Raw genomic sequence first — 20,041 nt, 5'->3', positions numbered from 1 at the left:
GCAGAATATGTTCTAAATCCTTAATAAATATCGCACACTCCTGGAGGACTTTCCTCCGCTATGTGCTAGTGGTCCAATAAACGTAAACAGCAGGGCAAGTGTGCTCGAACCATCCAAGCAGAAACTTTAGAAATATATTATCTCAGGTACTTTCGAGGGTGCCAATGGGCAAAACTTGTCCTAAAAGACTAAATTACCGACACACATACACTCACGCACCAACTGACGGCAGTAACTGTCCAACGCAGCTCCCGATAAACTTGCATCGTTTTGCTGTGGGAAAAGTTTACGAAATGGAGCTGAGAAGCGAATGGGGTGCCATCGTATCCCGCGCGTTTAATGTTGTTTTACAAAGTTTTATATTTTTCTCTATATTTCGTCTATTTGCTGCCATCACACCAACCGCGATGGTTTGGCAGCTTTGAGCGGTGCAATCAGCGAACCCATCGACGCTGGGAGATTTCACTCGCTCGCTCAGCGGTTGCTTCTTGCACCGGTGGACGAAGCAGTGAACCGATAAATCGATAAATCAATTATTTTTAAATATTTTAACTACGAAATCAAGCTCGATCATTCCGCCCACTTGGCACGGGTACCGTCGGTACGCTGAAAACCAATCATCGGTTCGGTGCGTCCTCGGACATGAAGCGCACGGTGGAAGCAAAACGGGCGTCCGGTACGCCCGTGAGCCATATTTTTACGCTGACACGTTAATAGCCACAAACGTCAGCGCACTGTCCGCCTGTCCAAGTTGGCGAGCGAGGTCAGGTGGGTCAGCCAGCCAGCCCCAAAATGGACGGTGTTTTGCAGTGCTTTAAAATCGGAGCCCGTGTTTAATGGAACCGATCCTCACTTTCGGTGACTCGGTGGGCGGGCTACCAGGGAGAGAACTTTAAAAAAAATTATTTAAAAACAACGCGAGCATCAACTGCTAATAATTCATTCGCTCATTATCATCGCACCGGTGTTTGGTCACTGCTGCAAGTCGTGCAATTGAGAACAAAGAAATTGATAAAAAATAAATAAAAACAACAATTCTGCTACCGGTCGCACAAGCACTTCCTTAACATCCGTTTCGTCATACGCCGGGACGTCGTGGTCATACATTTTTGTGGCACTGGGAAGAGCGAACAAAAAACCGAAACTTCTGGCGATGTGTCCATCGCCGTCGAAGGACAGGAAGTGCTGTTTTCCCGTTCCGCTTCTGTTGTACTTTCTGCTCTCTCTCTCTCTCTCTGTCGGGTTTTCTTCTGTCTCTGGTCTGTCCCAAACCAACCGCGCTGGTCAGTCAGTTTGCCGAGTCATTCCGGGCCGCGTCGTTGATTAAGTACAAATAATTTATTCTTGTGAAAGCTACTTTACATAATTAATATTTCATTGTATTTTTGCTTTCGCCCGACCGTTTGGTCGCTTTCTTCACGTAAGAATATCCCGCACGCCCATTGTGGGTGGGATTTTCCGGTTCGTTTTTCTTTTTTTTTTTCATTATTGTTTGTGTATGTGCCTTCTGCGAGCATCCAACATAAGTTTTGCTCATTTAATTTATAGTTTATTTCTTCTGCTCTACCGTCTCCCGTTGTTCGTACGACAAAGGCAAACCAGTGAGAGTGAGAAAAAGTGGCGGTGAAGCGAATTAAATCCATGTGGAGTAATTACATTTTAATGCATTTTGGTATATTTCCGTTTGGATTTTGATGGAAAAACAGAAAGCTTTTTGTTATGATTTTTCTCAATTATAATAATTTTTTAATGATTATCATAATCTTAAATAATTTTTAAACAACAATTCAGCTAACGGAAAATATGCGCCTTAAAGTAGGCAATTAGTAAGATAAAAGCATCAACTAATTAGTCGCCTTTCGCAATAAAATGCAGTTTTCAGTCATATTTACTGCAAGAGTGAATAAAACCATCAATAACTCTTTACGTACTTCAAGTCCACTTGTGTTGCGTTATAAGTAAGTAAGCCACAAAACAATGACTCTAGCAGATGGTGGAGTTTGTGATGACTTTTGTGCCCATATTACTTGTAGGTGATAAAACCTGGCCACTACTTAATGAGGGGAAGCTCACGCATCTTTGGCACACACACACAAACCTTCGCTCCTACTCACACCTAGATTGGCCGTTAAAGGGCGTCTTCAACAGCGATTGCTCCCGAATGTCTGCAACGGCAAGGCACGGTGCTAAATTTTCCCTCACAGTAGTAATCGTACTGCAAGGACACAGTTGAAACTTTCCCTGTCCCCCCCGGTCCCACCCATCAACCCGTTCTCGTTAATGGTGCAGAAGTTAACCGAGGCTTAATAAAATCATAAAATTAATTAGAATTGACTTTTGCTCTTTCTCTGTCTCACTCGGTGACTTCACCAGAAGTCCTTGGAGGCAGAATGGAGGTTAGGTTTATGTGACACGCCTTGGCACTGTCGCAAAACGGTGTGGAGAAAGTTTAGCGATTTAGCGAGCCCTAGACCCGCACGCTCACTCCTCCGGGCGAGGGCTCTGCCTGCTAATCTGCATTCCCAATCGCACAGTTACAACGGTTCCATGCCGCCTCGGGGTTACCTTTTCCCGCGTGTCGTGCGGTGTTAGTTAGTGGTTTGTTTTATGTATTTTTACATTCCTTCGTCAGCAGTCGTGCCAGCCGTGGTGGAATAAATGCACGGATGCCGCTCGAATAACGTCGCCTCTCGGAGATGAACAATTCATCCGACCCTTTCACCGGATTGAAGCAATACAGTACGGTGGGCAAATGTTTCTTCAATTTTATGAACATCAACCAAGCGAAGGAGTCGAAATTCCGACAGAAAATTTAATGACCCCGTGAGCCATTTTTAAATGCTGCTTAAGCTTTTAATTATCTTGCTCGGTGTGCTGCTGTGAAAAAATTGCAACAGTAACGTTCGATTGGCGGTCGGTCGGGCGCTGGGTGGGTGGGAGAAACTTTTCCCATAAAGCAAAAGCCAACCATTTCGATGATAAATTTCTACTTGTATTGAGCATTTTGCGGAAGTAAAATGGGACCCACTTTAAGGCCGTTGCTTCCGCTGCCGCTTTCGGAATGCCATAAATCGGAATGCCAGAGTTTTATGTGCTCGGCGATAAATGTGGCCGGGTCAGGATGGCGGAAGGAATGAAAATTGCATAAATAACCTGTTCGGTGTTTTGTACCTCTTTTCCTGAGCTGATTGTGATTGTTTGCGGTGCCTTTTAAGGGTCGCCTTAAAGCCTTTTCAAGTTCAAGGTTTAAAAAAGGTATAGAAAATAAATTGAATCAATTAGATCAATCGAGATGAAAGCGTATGAGTAGAAGAAATAATTGATTTGTCAAACTACTTACTTCAAAACAGCAACCGATTAGTCATTAAATTCTCCAGCATAAATAGTTGGTGGTTGGCCCCTAAGACCACGGTAAGGTGTCTTTAAATAAGCGTTAAACACTTGCACTTACCCATATCCGTCATTACGCGATAATCCGCTGCCAGTTGGATAAGAATCTAACCACACAATGGCTCTGCTAAATGGAAAAATCGCACGGATGGAAAAGACAAAAGTCACCGGGAGAAAACAACCCAACCACAGTGGCATTCACTCAGCGAACGAGAGCGACCGGTGAAGAAGCGTTAATCACACTGCATTTAAATATCGGAAAGAGTGAAATTAAATCCACACCGCAAGCATCGCTCACACACACACACCGCTGCCACCGTCGGGGTGTCATGTTTGTCCAGGTTTCTAATGCCGAAGGAAAACCCATCATGACGCTAAAAGGTTACCCGCACACCTTTGTTGTCCGCGTTCGATCGTCCAGTGTCTCGCAACGGGCAAAAGAGCAGCTCGCTCGGCCAGCGAACGAACGGTGTGTCGTAAGTGTCGCGAGTAAATTGTCCTCGAAAATGGGTTTCCCGTTTTTTACCGGAGGAACTAATTTTCTCGCTCGTTTCGTCCGGGTTTGTTGGGTGTTGTCTTTCGCAGGTCATATAGAAGGTTGGGAGCGTGCTCGGTAATGGCTGGAAAATATCACCTCCGTGGAAGCTCCCGTGGTGTTACGGCCACAGAATAGACCACTTCTGTCCGGTGTTCTTGCGCTGCGCTAGGTCGGGGGCGCTTCGGCTGACGTTCCACTCCGGAGATTGGATGTTATTCTTGCATTAAACTCTAATTAAAGCCTCGCAGCATTATCCATCGCTCATTAGACAACGGGGCAGAGGAGCGCTGGGGGTAGGGCGAATGGCCGGGTTAGATGTGGTTTACCAGCTGGACCAACCGGAGAGTAGACGAATGCTCCCTGGTTCTCGTCCTCCCGGCTGGAAGTGCGTTTTTCGGACCGTTCGAACAGGAAGTCCGACGACAGCGTCCGGACGACACACCGCAAGGACGTACATTGTTCAAGTGGAGTGCTCTTCGCAAAACCCCACACGGAAAGGAGCAGCAGCACTCGATCGAACGACCCCAAAACCCAAGACCCCGACGAGTGGCCCGCAACACTACCGGATGCGGGCGATTTGCATATTATAATGAAAATTGAAATCAATATAATTATTTTTTCATTATTTTGCACACGGCCATTTTCTCCCGCACGACAGCAACGTCCGGGCTGTAGACGTTTCGGATGAAGGTTCGGGGAATGGACACACGGGAAGGGTGGAGAGGTGCTGATCGGTAAAGAATCGTTTTCCGTAAGCACAATTTGTACGCTCGGTTTCGTATGGGGACCTATCCTCACCACACAGAGGGTAATTTCTGGGCGAAAAAGGGTTTAATGTTTAGCCTTTAAAATCCCAACACAGAATGAAACGTTTTTCCGCAAAGTGTAACTCATATTTAAGAGCAAGTATTAACAAGAATTTTGAAACTCTATCTAAAAATATTGAAAAACATTTGAAAAACAAAAACGAATTAAATGTGTACAGAAGTTAATTGGAATCAGAGGCTACTCCACGCTTCAACGGTTCGGCGCAAAGTAAACAATCTAAACGTTACACCACCATTATCCCTTTGTGTAACATGCAATGAAAGGAAAATTGATAGTTACTCTTAAGCGACCCCGTTCTTCCCTGAGCCTCTCCATACCCCGACAGGAACCTCCCCCTCCCCAGTTTTGGATGGTTTCCGATTGATCAAAGCGTCCGATAGGGACGCCTGGCAAACTGTTGAGCAATGTCGGTGTCGGTCGAAAAACTATTTGTCGTTGTCAACCGAAGGATATGCCGGTAACGGTAACGGTTTACTGCAGGACGATTAGGTGACTATTTTCCTGAGGTTTACCAACCCACCATCCTACCCCACCTTTTTTCCAGAACAGGCCATTGTTTTTAACAATAATGACACCTAAAAATAATAAAGAACAACGGCCCAACGAAAATACAAAAAAGAGGCAGCCAGACATCAGAAAATTAATGATCGCGTTCGAAAGAGTGGTGCAATTCATTGTGCTTCTAACTTTCACGCAATTCCGGGAAATTGAGTTTTCCGTCCCACCCGAAGTCGCCCTTTTTCTGTGTGAGTGTGTGTGTGTGTGTTTGTGGTACGGTTAAGCCAACTTCGATGTTTTTCCGAACGAACGAGCGCAAACCGGACTAAGTAGGCATTATTATTAACCTTCCGACCGCGACCGATGTTAATTGCGGAGACCGGCCAAAATGAAGCCATCATCATCTGTCCGGAACCTCCGCCACCGGTTCACCGGGTATGCCGGGTTGGGTTCTTGGGCGCAAAAGCTTGGGACATTTATCCGACCCGAGGGAAAGGGTCGCTGCCGGTGAGCGGTTGAGAAGGTGAGCGTAAATATTTTTCATTATTATTGTTATTATGAGTAACGCTATCAGTGTGCTGTGTTGGTTGTTGCATCGCTTAATCGTGATGTCACGCTGCCCTTATTCTGACTCACTTTCAAGCGAGCACGGGTTGCAAATGGCCCATTCCCGTGAAAATCCGGGATAATGGGTGAGTCAGACCGAAGGCAGGTGGATCATGAAGAGCCCTGATTAGTTTTTAGCGGTGAGACAGATATTGACATCGATTAATGTCACCTGTCAAGAGCGGTTCGGTCGGACACTTTCACGAAGGATGATGGAGGTGGACGAGGTCCTTTTTTTTGCGGTACAAGCCAACCTATTTTATCGATTTATCGCGATGAGTTGAAAAGGGGAAAGCGATATGAATAGTTTGCGACACATTTTAGTCGACTTGAACGCATCATCCCCGTGTAAGGAACGGTGTACTGTGGCCAAAAATTGGCCTCGTAATCAAAACAAATCAAACGAACGCAGGCGTAGATTAACAGCAAAGGTTGAAAGATGTTTGGCCCCACCCCGAACAACAGAAAAAAGGGTGCGTTGGAGGGTTTGGGCGAAAAGTGTCGTGGTGAAAAACATCAGCTCATCCCCTAGCAAACACTGCTAATCCCTTGGACGCCCTGGCTCCTTTTGCAGAACATTGATTTTGTTCCGGGCCGGGGTTTTTGCTGCCCACGGCTTCCTCTTCCAGGTGGATCGGAATCTGTAAATTGGAAACCCATCCATGGCAGGCAGGGATCGAGATGGCCGGATATTTGGCACACCGAAAATAACATCGGTGGAGGGTTAGCCGAGGCTTTGCAGAACAATCTTTCGTATCCTCTCGCTGTCCCATCCTCGTGGGAAGGTTCCCGAAATAACAGTTAACGAAATCATCGTTATCTCGTTACAGAGCTGGAGGACATTTTTCGTATACCTTCGTGGGGGGGTGTGGGGGGCTTTTTTCAGGACTTTTGACGATTGGACAGTGAAGAGAAGACGAGCGCACCGTTAGAATGAGATGGTGAGATTTTTACCTTTCGTTCGCTGACAGATGGAAGAGGACTCGCTTTGGACAGTATCCCGGACCAGGACAGCGGTTGACGGTCCTGACATTCCTCAGGTGGACGATTGTGTCCCGGTTCGGCACCGTCCACCGTACTGACCGTCGGTATCTCGACCGTGCTTCGCACGTTCGTCTGTCCAATTCCATCCGAGTGATTGACGTTATCTGCGTCTCCACGACCTTCCTGTATCGGGTCCGAAATCATGTCACCGACTGGTGGAGGATGTTTCCCGGCCTGCTCATCCCACCGGCAATCCACCCGACCCCGTCCGGGCTGTGAAGTGTCTGGACGGCGTGAAGGACAGCAAGACCTGACGAATTTGTGCTGTGCCGTGTGCGTTGGCGAATGAGAACGGTCCAGCGGGCGGGGAAACCCAGCAGCTGGGCTGGAACCGGGGTGACGCCAAACGGGACGCTTTCCAACACCGAAACTTCCACCAGCCGGACGACCTGCCCTTCGGGCTGTTTTTTTACTCGCACTGTTGTCGGGCCCGTTCGATTGCGGTTGCTGCGGATGGCTGGAGCAGGATGGATCGGTATGAGCAACCGCAACACCGGCAGCAGCAATATTGGTTGCGGCCGGTTTGTGGGCCGGTATGTTCTGCAAGAACTCGGTACACTTTTTTACATAGTTCGAGTTCATTATTCCGCTCGTTGGTCGGGGTGGTGCCGGTGGCGTGGTGTGTGAGGCCGACCCGGCCGGACAACTATACTGTTCCGGCACCCTTTTTGCAAGAACTGTCCTCAATCTCGCACTGCTACTGCTGCTGCTGCTGCTGATCCTGTGGATGACAGTTTCGGTGGCAAAAACAAGACGAAGAATAAATACGCTTCACCCGTGTCGGAATACCGGAACCCGTGTCTCACCTAGCACGATGCCAAAACCGGAATATGCTCAGGCAAGCGGCAATTTTATTAGATTAAAATCAAACCTGCCTGCAGCAACCACTCGACCAGGTTGGGTTTGTTTTGATTGCGTACAAGCCCGGCGTCCACAGGAGTTTATTTTTTCGCTCCCGCTCGTCACATGGAATTGGTACGCAATTTTAGCGACCGGAACACACTATTCACCACACCGATTCGCAATACTTTAAGACATAAAAATACAGCCACCTAATCGTGTTAGCAGCATGGACGGGATTGTTTGAAGTGCTTCAATCAACACCGGGTACACTAAAATAATAGCCAGAGTTTGCCCACCGGAGCAGAAACAACTGAAAATTGATTTTGGAGTAACTAACGTTTGACAGTGCTTGTCAACAATTTTGACTGTGACGTTACGCTGGCAAGGTGACTACGGCGCAGCTTGCTTGGATGTGATGCTATAAAATTATTCAAATGCAATAGTGGCTGTGGTATTTTTTCGAGTTTATTTAAACACACACACATAACTCTTTAGTTGCTCCACTGCGCCCTTAAGTAATGCAACTCATTTTTGAGTGTCTGGAGCGGAAATAATCACAACCAGGGGACATGGTGCTGTCTATTTTCGTAGCGCCGTAAAAATAAAACTAACAACCCCGATGCCACGAAGTTAATGTCGCCTCGTGCAGTCAGTAGGGGAAAGATTTTGTTGGCTCGTTTTCGCGGCCATAAAAACGTAACCAGAATAATGAAACGCATTTATTACGAAGCGGGTGATAACGCAGTAGAATCTTTGGCCGCTATGTTACGCTTAGTGCGGTAGTATACGCACCATATAATCATTACGACTCGTGGTGAGATGAGTTTTTGCTAACGACGACGGTTTCTTCCCCGTGTCGCCATCAAGAAGCCGCAATTCTATTAAAAACAGGTCGTTTTTCGGGAAATGTTCCTCATAGTTTCGGTGCGCGACATTTCAAACCAGAAGTCGGCCGCAGCTTGAGAAACGCTGAAACAGATTGTGCTCAATCGTGAGAGCGAGTGAGAGTGGGAGCGCGCGCGAGTGATTTGTTGACTCCTTCGCGTTGCGTCGCGCTCTCGTTTGGTACGGGTGAGCAACTCACCTGCTGTCACTTCACGATCAGCATCCGCGGTGGCCTGGATGGACTGACGGTCGGTCTCCATCTTTCGTTTCGATCGGTTAATGCGTTTTGGGCAAATGAAGTCGTCAAGTGTCAAGTATTCCGTTTCCGGGTGAATTGTTGTGAATTTCGTGTTTTATTGCGCGTATGTTGAAATAGCTTCTTTCTAGAAGGTTTTCAGGTCATATCGTGTATGCGTGGCGTGCGTGTCCGCAGCAAGCTCCAATTGCGTGCGTGTTGTGTTTTGATCGATTGTTTGATACGTGAGCGAGTGTGTGCGTGACGGCGCGAGACCGGTTTGTCCGATCAAGCTGCGTGTGTGGGGTTTTTTGTTTTGCACTTGCGCTACGGTGGTGTCCATTGGTGTGTGTCGATCATGTGCTTTCGATTTGTGTAGCGGACTTTTGTTGTTGTGTTGTGTTTTGCGTTGTTGCGGTTCCAGCGATGCACTGCAAATGTGAATTGTTGCATCACATTACAACACTGTCCGGCATGACATTACGGCCCGAAGGAATGCTTTAACCGTTGGTATGTAGATTACAGAATTCGTTCAGAAGCACGTGGATGTGTGAGAAAACACATTGTTGGTGATGGAATAACCTTTACCACATCAAGATCAGTCACCGCCTTTACTAGAGCATCACTCAATAAACAGCCCATTATCTCATCATCTGTTGATAGTGAGAAAATCGAGCGAGATAAGTGAGAATAGTGAATGCGTGAGAAGAGTATTAAGACGCTCACCTGTCATCGGTTGCGTATAGATGTGCGTAATGAGTAATTGGAGTGGAATGTATTGTTATAAATCCAGGTTCCGTGAGTAAATTGATTTAAAATGGATTGTTGATGATCTATGTCATAGCTACTGACACAAATCTTCCACCAGCTCGGTCATTCTTAACGATGATGGTCTTATTAAGTTTAATTGAACGCTTCATTCATCCCGACATAAGGCCATGTTTTCATAATTGCATGTGTAGTACAACGCTTAACTGATAACGACTAAGTACTACTCGCAACAGTACCGTACCTCCAGCTTCGAGAAGCGATCATTCCCGTTTGAAGTCGCTAATCATGCCGAGGCCCTAGGAAAAGTAAGTAAGACACTTGAAATTATCACCCACAGACAATGATAATGACGGATGCGATTACTACATCGTCCGGGGGCACGTGTCTATCTCCCGGCAAAAAGCAAGCAATGGACAAGATTGTGTCACACGATTTAAACGAAGTTGGGAACCATACCGGCGGATATGTGGAGCGATAAAATCCACCCTGTCGTTTGACTTTGAACCTGCAAATGATAACGAGACGCTTCTCACGAGCAATCGAGACTGAGGAACGATAGCAAAGAAGACACACGGAGGAAGAATCCAGCAAATGAAATCGATTTAAGTAAATTTAATTAAAATGCTCACAATCTACGATTGTCATCTTAATGAGCGCAAATGACACTTATTGCCGGTCCATTGTGTCGCGCATGTACCAGGGCGGACAGCTTTTTTTTTTAATGCACACTCCCCCGTAGCACAACCGTGAATTACTAATTTATCATCAGCAGCGAATCTTTAATTAAGGTTCATTAATTGATGCACTTATGAGCCGATAAACACAAAAACAGTGACAGGAAAAATACAATAATGCATCACGTGCAACATTTTAATGCTGTCCACACTAATAAATTGACAAATTGTGCCCTGCATTATCGATTCGCGCGCGACAAGTACTACGGAGCCGGTGTGGCGTTGTTTAGCAGTCGTTAATTTTTGCATTTGTCGTTTGAACTTTGAACTCGGCGTCGACCGTGTGCAATATTTATTTTATTTTCAATTTGTGCATACCTCCCATAAGCTGACATTTACTTTTGCCGGGAAATGCAAATGCTCGAATAGCTTCATAAAATTTTGGCCCTAGCGCTTACCTCAGGGGGCTCAGAATAATATGAAGTCAGTCGGTGCTGCTTCAGCGTCATCGCCGTCGTCATTGTGCCTGGCTGCCTGTGAATGCTTTAACAACCGGTAATAACTTTTCCATCATCAGTCTTTCGATTAGCTGAAACGATCGAAACGGTTCGCGAACGGGAGGGCGCCAGAGTTTTGGGCCGGAAAAAACAGGTGGTCGATATTAGGGAAGCAGTCTGCTTTGAGCGGGCCTCGCTCGCGTCCCGCGAAAACTTCCCTGTGTGGCCTGTTGTTGCTGACGAATTATTGGAAAAGTTTATTAGCATGTTTAATTATTTATCGAGGTAGTCGCTAAATTGTGCAAGCCGTCGGCCTGTCACCACCCCGTGAACCTGGTCTGGGGGAAAATTTGCGATCCCGTCCCACCACTACCAGGAACGCTCTCGCGTACCGTTCGGTTCTAGATTGAATTAAAATTATGCGGCTTCCGGAGGCGGGTTTCGGCTAGGACGAGCCTTCATCATTCGACCAGGATTTCCTCCAAGCGCAACTGACGTTCCAGAACGAACCGTGGCTCCAGAGCTCACCGTGCAAGGCTTAACACGGACGGTGGGGTAGAATTATTGATTAGAGGTGTTCGGCACGGTACGGAAGGATTAGGAGCGATAGCGTACAGGGACATGCAGCATATTAGTTGCTGGCACACCGTTGTAAACCCTGGCGTTAACAGTGCGCTAGGCAGCGGTTCTACGGATAGTTGCGTTACGCATCGTTTGCTGCACAGCCAGTCCGGGGGAACGGTCGGGTGGGACGCAACACGGAGCTGACAAAGTTTTCTGGGCAAATAAATTGTGTTGGAATAAATTTTATTTATTCGCGTGATTACAGCTCCACCGAAAAACGGCTGTGATGAGGAAGCGATTCGCTTATTAGTCAGTGTGAGATAGCTGACACGTTTAGGGGGGCGGGTGGGTAACGTGGAACAGGGGAGCAAATTATTTCATTTAAGCTTTATTTACTTCGAATTCACTAATTTATTGCCTCAGAAAGGAATGTTTTGGGTTGGGAGGAATGGGACAGTTGGGAAAAACTGATGCTGCCGGCGAGCTTTTCACTCGAAGCGGATTGAGCCACTGGCGTGTGGTTAATTTCCCACGGCATTTGTGACACGGTACGTTTCCATGTGTGTGTGTTTGCGGGCTAAATCCTGCCCCGACCTTTCTGAAATCCAGCCCCGATCAGACCGAACAACTCCCGGAAGTGCTTAGGAACTTCCGATGGGAGCCTCATTACAGAAGCACCTGTTCCCGTCCCCTGGCCGTCCCCTGCTGCGCCCAACCGCGTTGAAGCTAGGCACGGTGCGGGAAATTTTATGTGCATACGATAATGACTTTCGAATTAAGTATCTTCTCGTTGCCACTTGGCCCAATTACCACTCCGATCAGTTCCAATTACCTGCGAGCTGCACTGCGCTAGTGTATGTGTGAGCGGTTGATTCCGTGGATGGGATGGGAAATGGATTGCCGGCAAGTTCAGTTTGTGCCGGAGTCAGTGGAAAAGTGAGTTATCTCGATAGTAAGCGAATTTTCGCTGGAGTGGATTTTGTGGTTATGCTTTTCACGATTTTTTTTTCGGGTGAATTTGTTCAATGCACCGACGAATGGCAATCGAGCAGGATTTGCGTTCTGTTACACGTTGATTGCATACAGTTAGGCTTACATGGCACGCAGGTATAATTCGCTAGCGCTAAAAGCGGAAAAACGAGTGCTAAAGTGTGCGTTTAAAATACCTAGAACGATGTGATGTTGCGGGTAAATTGCAAACTCCTGTATGTAGAATAAAATTATTGGAAATTGGAGAGTAGAAAATTCCTTATTATGGGAAACCTCCAGTTTGCACATAAAAGCGATTTTTATAAATAAATAAATAAAACAAAAACCGGTTTCTGATAGGTGTTTTGATCGTTAATAATGCAATCAACAAACAAAAAAAGGGACACATCAAACTGAAAATGGATTCTATAAATTGTTTTTCCATTAAACGGGATTGGAAATTTCGATAACCAGCTCGATGATGCGATTGAAATGGAATTTTACAAACTGCTCCTCACTTTTATTGAATCCATCACAAACAAACATTTGCATAGCTATCGGTTTACAGCGAATGAAATGGGTTGTTCCAGGTATGGAATAAAAATAATAAAATGCCTGTTTGCGTCAACGGCACGAGATGTGATGGTTGTTGATTGACATTTTTCGCGTGTTTTTTCATATCGAGTTGCCGATCCATGTTTATTGGGCCATACAAACCTTGATCTGATGTATTTATTACAATTATTTGAGCTTAATTCTTGATTATCGGCTGATTTTTTTTATTCATAAAGAACGGCCTGGCCGTATTGCTATTATCGGCTGATATTATGTGTAAAACATTGTTGTGTGAACTCATTTTCGAGCAATCGTGAGCCTGAATGTATGCAATTCGTTGGCAATCATCTTATAGCCATCTAAATACGTCTTGCCGAATGTTCATTTTACATTTCATCAAAATCTTCTAGCATAAGCAAAGCTGTAAAAGATTTTCAAAAGGATAATTCTGTGGAGTAAAACAGCTTTCTACCGAGTGGCACGTCCTAGCCAAAAATAAATCATCTCTGCCCATTATCGAACACTTTACAGCGTTCAACGACACTGGTGTGTTTTTCTGTCCATAATGCTGCTTTTAAATTTTATGCTCACTCTACCAGCTGGCCGAAAAAAAGGTGCACGTCGGTCCACCACCTTCACGCCACAGAACTGTGGCAAGCGTTTCTAGCTGTTTACGACTCTGCTAACGACTTCTTCGAAGCGCTCGTTGCAATCGTTTACCGATGATCGGTTACGAATGCTGAGCAAGAAAAAAAGGGCTCGCGGCGCTAATGGCTCGTAATAAATAGGTAGCAGCAAAAATAGTGCTTACCACAGCCGAAAAGCACGGTGTAAAGTTTCTTATCTGGCTTTTAAGCATGAGCGGTATCCGTTGTTTATGGTCACCCGTTTAGCTTTCCCCCTCCCATTCCGGTCCCGGGCTGAAGGGCCACTCGAGGTTTGTGCATGTGAAAAACAAAAACAGCAAGATTTACTTCAATCGAGCAACCAACCCGCTCGTTGTTGTATCGTGATCGTGGCGAAGAAGCGCCCGGCTATTAGCGTAATTGATAACATTTCAATACACGATGTCGGCTCTCGCTTCAATCAAGGATGAAGGAAACGAGGCGGAAATTTTAGTACCCTTTCAGCATAATTGCAGCCCGGGTTTGGATATCTTTATTAAAAGAAGAAGTGCTGGCGCTATGATGCGCCCGGGATGCCCGTCTTCGTCCTGATGGTAGTGTGTGTTTGTTTGTTTTGTTTCGATGGTCGACGGACGATAAAACTTTCGTCTAAATAGTCTTTCGTCCACAAACTCTAGTCCTCGGCAGTCTAGGCAGATCGTGGTTGTGGTGGCCGCGTACTCCTTCTTTTGGCCACTTTATTTATCGTACGGCACAGCACAAAACCCTTTTTCGGGGATTACATACATTATTATTTTATTGTAGGCCGCGAGCGGAAGCGCGCCTTGCGCCGTGGAAGGTAAGGCAGCTTTTTTTGCTATTGACCGTTCTAACCGTCCAGGTGTGGTACGGGCGAATCCACACGCTTCCCCGCAGAGTTGATACCGTACCGGCAGAAGAGCCGAAGTCAGGAAGGCTAGTAATGCTCGGCTTTGGTCGACCTATGCAAACAATCGCGCACCGGAAGTGGGCGGAAAGCCGACCCGAAAAAGACTCTTTGAAGCCTTCAAGGGCCTTGTACTAGGCCTAGCGCACACTCGCAAAAAAAACGGAAGTCGAAAAAATCCGTTTCCTCAAGCCCTTTGTACACGCAAAAACACGGCACGGAAAAGCCTTCTGTTGAGCGGGAAATGTTTTCTCGGCCGCCGGTGGTCCCCCACGTACGGAGCAGCATTTGCCATGATTATTTCCCTTTATGCTGGCTATGCTCACATCTGAACCGGCCCTTGTTCGTAAGTTGACCGGAATATGGCCAAAAGATTGAAATAGGATCTGCATTCTTGCGAGGAAAAGTCTCGTACAAAGGAGAAACGTCCACGAAAACACGACCCGGAACGTTCAGATGCAATCGCCAAGATTCGGCCGGGAAAGTCGGCAAGCTTTGGAAATGGAAGGCAGGAAAGCTTATTATCATTGGACGGGTTGTCGTCTTCTTTTCGCCGAGGACAGTCACCGCGTTAGCCTTTATGAATACCAAATGAAGCCGGGGTAGAGAGCGCTAGCTGCTAGCACACGGCTGTGAACAATGAAGCCTAAGGACTGGGGCGGTCCTCGCGCGAAAAACGACATTCCCCATTGCGAAGCTCCATTTTATTCTATGATTTTCACATTGACCGGAAGTTGGATAGGAAATATAGCGCAGCAAGTGAGCAGAATTCGGAACGGGGACTGTGGTGCCGTCAAAACCTAATGCACAGCTGGAACCCCATCTTAAGCAGCCAGCGCTATCGCACGTAGCAAAACGAATGGTTTAAGATTGCGAAAAGAAAGAAAGTGGGGGTTTATGGATTTTTATAAATCTATTTTCAATTGTCACGATTTTTATATGACGCTTCCAACTTCTGCTAATAAGATCAAGTTTCGTTAAACGTGCTCTCTTTGAAATCGAATTATGAATATCAGTATAGAAATTGATTTGGATGGGATTTGAACTCACAACGTGCAACTTACCACTGATAACCGGCTCAAATACACCACGAAGCAGCTTGAGTTTACGCCGGATAAAACTCAACCTGATCCATCCTCCGTCCTTTTCGTTCTCACATTGGCAAACAGAAGCAAAGTGATTGTGAAAGAAACTTGCTACGACTTCAGTTCTTATTTGCTAACAAAAAGAACGAAATCATCACCATCATTAAGAGTCCATTGAAAGTGTGGTGGTGCTGGCGGTGGTGAGTTTCAGACAATCACTTCGATTACCATTTATATCCGTTTCCCAACGCATCCTTTCACTCGCACCCAGCCACACACAACTGGCTGCCCCAGGAAGCAGCTAAAGCATTCGGTCGAAAATTGTTCCTCCAAAACTGCTGCAGCAACCGGGCAACCGAGTCCGTGCTTTCCACACTTCCACGGATTCGGACGAGTTGAGCCGTCCGAAAATAAAAGCCCCGGGACAGCGCACGTCCTGAGCACACCCGAAACGGCCAATTGATATATTGGAAGGGAAATGTCGAAAACAATATTGGAAATGGTGTTTCCAGCTCAGCACCCCCCTGCTCACCGCTTTCCTTGCCGAAGAAAAGGCTATGGACCTGGGCCCCGGCGCAGAACAGCGCAGAACAGCACCAGAAGCGAGAATCAATGAGTTCGCGCGCGAGGAGTAAAACTGATTAAAATAAGATATATTTGTTACGCCCAGCCGGTCGAGGCGGACTGAAGAAACCATTCCCGTTCGCCCGGCTGCCGTGAGCGTGCTCGGGGCGATCGATTGGTCCGTCCGGATGGTCGGAAGCACCACCCGAAGCATGGGCAGAAATGGCCATAAATTAGTGAAATTGAAGTGAACATCCGCCTCACCCGACAGCCCGAACCCCATTACCTTTGGCCGTGTGTCCCCCGGAGGGTAGTTATTCTAGGATTCAGCTTCATCATAGCGTCGGAGGCAAGTCACGGGTCGCTGGCAGCCGGTGCCCGTGCTGGAAATGGCAATCCTTCCAGTCGGAGCAAGCTCTGCAACTGACTGACTGGAGCGACTGGCTTGATTGTCCTGGACCGGGCACGGGAGCTGTTGGTCGGTGGTGGTGCACATCGGTACGTTTACGGTACACTTGCGTCCAAAGTACTTCATATCGGTTCTGGTTCGGATGGGAAACGTTCTCAATTTCTGCTCAATTACTTTCCCCAGTCAGTCCGGGTAACTGCATTAGAGGAAGCGTTGTCCGTGCCCGGGAACAGGAAGCCCGAGGGAAGACGTCCACGGGAAAGCTCGAGAAGATAAATGTGTGCACCTACGGCAAACTTGACGCTCTCCGGGACGACGACATCGTCGACGATACACACCGCGATGACATTAGCTACAACCGGCGTCTGACAAGCGGCCATTTTAATGCTCTCTCACTCCCTGTCTTCACGGTGCCTGTCCTGTCGTGTTCCATCAGCGAGGAAGCAATTGCTTCATATCATCAAAATGATGCTAATGGCCTTGCCAACTTCTTCCCGCCCTGCTGCAGTGGAGCAGCAACAGCAATAGCAACCATAATGATCATAACAGAGAATTCCGGATGTGTGGCACGGCGCACACCCATACACACACACACACGAAAAGGGGGAAGAAGAAAACAAAAAATCGTTCAAGGAATCCATCGCCATGCAGCAGCACCCACACAAGAGCCAGCCATGAGTGGGTCTGCACTAAAAGCCATAAGAATGGGCCTGCTCGTTTCGTTCTCGTTCCACATACCATACGTACGATGATGCGCGTTGCCGATGGCTGGCGTGTTCTTATGGCGCCCAGAACCGCGCGAGCCCAGCGTTGCAAAGAATCGGTGAAGGGAAAAGCATTAAGATGAAATGTTTTAAATCGAACCTCGCACCGAAACGGAAGGAAGTCAGTCCTTTTGGGGAAGGTTTTTTTCATTCTCTTCTTATTCTACCCTTTAAAAGTGGCGAACCATTCGCTTCCCCCCGTCGGGTCTGCGTCTGGGTGGTGACATACTTTGGCCGCATGCATTACCAGGTTCGGGAAAGTCGTTGCCGTGAGTGCCATATTCCGGTGTATGATGATCGTCCGCACTGAAGATGGGTGAAGTTATGGCTAGAATGATGTTTACTCCGCGTCAGGACGCTGCCAGGAGTCCTCGGCAGTCAAGTGACTGATGCAATGGGACTGGCCCGGTACTCGTGGTGGAAAACATGGGTGATAAAATATACACACACCCGCAGCACTCTCGCCTTCCCCGTCCATCGCTGTCCGCACAAGCTGATGGCTGATTGTAAATAAAATATGGATGAATCGTGAACGTCGTCTTCTTGATCTGGCTGAAAGTGCTTAAAAACGATCGCATTTCATCTCGTCCATCGGTCTGTGGTTATGCATTTATTTGATGATTTATGGTGGAGCTCGTTTAATGTTGCTGCTGTCCAACGCTCCAGCACAATAGGTTCCATGGTACGGTGGTACGTCAATTGGATGCCCGCTACAGACAAATTGTGTGTCGATGGAGTGTTTTTTTTTTCTTGCACACGATGAGCCACCCGATGGGTTTGGCAAATTTGAGGAACCATTAAGCGACCGTTTTGGGATTAATCCGCACGATTAAATAAATTGAGACATACGGACACCGATAGCGAAAACCGAAGCTCTGCTGATGCTACTTTATTGGCCGTCTAATCCGGGGAAGTGTTTATGCCGATCGTTTGACATGATTTATAAGGTTCGGATGAAGGCAGCCATTTGTTTTGTGGTTCTGTGAATTACGCCGCATGGATATGTGTGCAATGCTGTTAAAGTTTTTCGTTTGTCCTTCAAAGAAGGAAGGAAATAATAAACAAATCATCCTTAATGATTTTCCCAAAAGTGATGGCCCTCACGGAGCGATAACAAACTTGGCGATGGAATTATTTTAGTCCGAATTTTGGCTCTTGTTGACATGCGTGACAATTACGCAAATTTGATGAAGCTCTACTAGCGACAGTAATGCTGTAAACAAGAGCCGCGCAAGACAGCTAGGAAAAAGGTAATTCATTACCTGTAAGATGTTTTTAATCTTGCTGATTGCCTAACTTTAGGCGCTATTTTTAGCTTGAGATATCAATCATGTTTCAGAAAATCTCTCCGTAGATCTTCACATTTACGGCGCTTCTACAATTTCCTTTGTGTAGAGCCATTACAAGCGAAGAAAGTGCTTCTTATGCCAATGTTTCCGCTTACAGTGGACCGACAAGGTAAGGATGCAAAACCCACCCAATTGTCCGAGACGTGTAATGAACAGTACGGGAAATATGGCACGAACTCAGGTATTCCTCCCGGTGGCGGTGGTGGTCAACAAATGGTCCGATAAATCGCCCGCTCTAACAAAGTTGTGGCCAGTCTGTCCGAAGTTATTTCCTCGTTTTGATCACGTTCTACGACGTAAATGAAGCTGCTCCGGGGCAAGAAGAGAGCAAATAATGCAACCGGAGTTAAGCTGTGGCAATTGCAGCTTGCTAGCAGGACGAAATGGACTTTCTCGGCCGGGGATAGTTTATTGATCAACCGAAGTACTGAAGAACTCCGGACTGTCAGCAAAGGTGGACTTATTAACACAATTTTCGTTTCAATGGGTCCCGTATTTTGTAATCAAAATTTGATGCACAGCATTTTCCACCAGTTTTCCAACAGGGCCAAAGCGGAAATAATTGAAATAGTTTCCACCGACGGTAGCACTGTGCTTTCCTTCGTGCTCAGTATCCACACGCGGTGGGATGAGTTTGTAATCAATCGAAACGGGAGCGTTGTGAGCAGTGGTCAAGAGAAGGGTTAGCTGATGATGGTGTAAAATTGTTTTCTCAGCTACCAGCCCGAACTTGGTGCTGGACCAAAGCCACAGATTCGGTTGCAACTACATCGGAGCAGCGCAGAGGTTTTTTGATTCTAAAGTTTCAATATTGCTTTTTAAACGGTGGACATAAGCACCGCAGACGAGCCGAAGGGGTTTTTTGTAGCTGAGTTCATCCGAATGTCACTAGTAGGAATGAAGGAAGTCCCTATTTTCATTAGTGTGAAACCCTGTTTGCCTAACAAAAGTTGCGGAATGATCGAACAAACTGGTCAACATGGGATGGGAGTTTATTCAATTTTTCACTGATAACATCCTACGAGGCAGAGCTAAAAACAGCTACACATTAGAGCAGACACGGAATAAAGCAACAACAAAAATCACACCCATTGCAGAGACCCGCGCGATGCAATCGGTTGGAAATTGTGGTGAATGCGACAAACAACATTAAAACAAAATGAAATTTAAACTCCACAGCATCATCATCATCATCATCGGCCATAATGATCAATGCATGCAGGTGAGGCACGGCCGCTTGTCGATTGTTCTTGGGCGAAATGTTGTTGTGGTGCTTGTGGTGTTTATTTATTTATTTGTTTCAGTGCTCGCTGCTCGGCGCGAATAAATAAATAGGCAACGAGCTGAGTAACACCCGACCGGCCGGGTTCCAGGTCGAACGACGATGCTGTTGCACCTTGCGCCTTTGCCCCGTCCACAAAT

The 20,041-nt window shown here is 46.7% G+C and overlaps 2 protein-coding genes across 32 annotated transcripts in view; one reads left to right on the top strand and one right to left on the bottom strand.

The window, feature by feature from the left end:
- LOC118509954 overlaps nucleotides 1-8,122 on the bottom strand; it is a 42,353-nt gene extending 34,231 nt beyond the window's left edge. For 5 of the 6 annotated variants that reach the window (XR_004905957.1, XR_004905959.1, XR_004905958.1 and 2 more), the window contains exons 1-2: nucleotides 7,711-8,122; nucleotides 6,815-7,625 (exon numbers count right to left, since the gene is read on the bottom strand). Coding sequence is in view for 2 of the 6 variants with exons in the window: in XM_036051314.1 (XP_035907207.1) it covers nucleotides 6,815-7,486 (672 nt within the window). In the remaining 4 variants the exon portion in view is untranslated. The remainder of the gene's footprint in view (nucleotides 1-6,814; nucleotides 7,626-7,710) is intronic. The other variant, XM_036051315.1, reaches the window with a different exon arrangement.
- LOC118509952 (glucose transporter type 1) overlaps nucleotides 1-20,041 on the top strand; it is a 166,133-nt gene that overhangs the window by 61,257 nt on the left and 84,835 nt on the right. For 11 of the 26 annotated variants that reach the window (XR_004905956.1, XR_004905954.1, XR_004905955.1 and 8 more), the window contains exon 1: nucleotides 8,832-8,994. The exons of 2 other annotated variants lie outside the window; for them this stretch is intronic. The gene's annotated coding sequence lies outside the window, so the exon portion shown is untranslated. Of the gene's footprint in view, nucleotides 1-8,828; nucleotides 8,995-9,228; nucleotides 9,378-9,464; nucleotides 9,666-20,041 lie in introns of those variants that run through there. 13 more of the 26 variants (XM_036051297.1, XM_036051298.1, XM_036051295.1 and 10 more) reach the window with 7 other exon arrangements.

Source organism: Anopheles stephensi, chromosome 3 (genome assembly GCF_013141755.1).
Source record: "Anopheles stephensi strain Indian chromosome 3, UCI_ANSTEP_V1.0, whole genome shotgun sequence".
NCBI lineage: Eukaryota > Metazoa > Arthropoda > Insecta > Diptera > Culicidae > Anopheles > Anopheles stephensi.
Note: the sequence above shows the minus strand (reverse complement) of the source record. Positions and strands in the feature narration are given on the sequence as shown.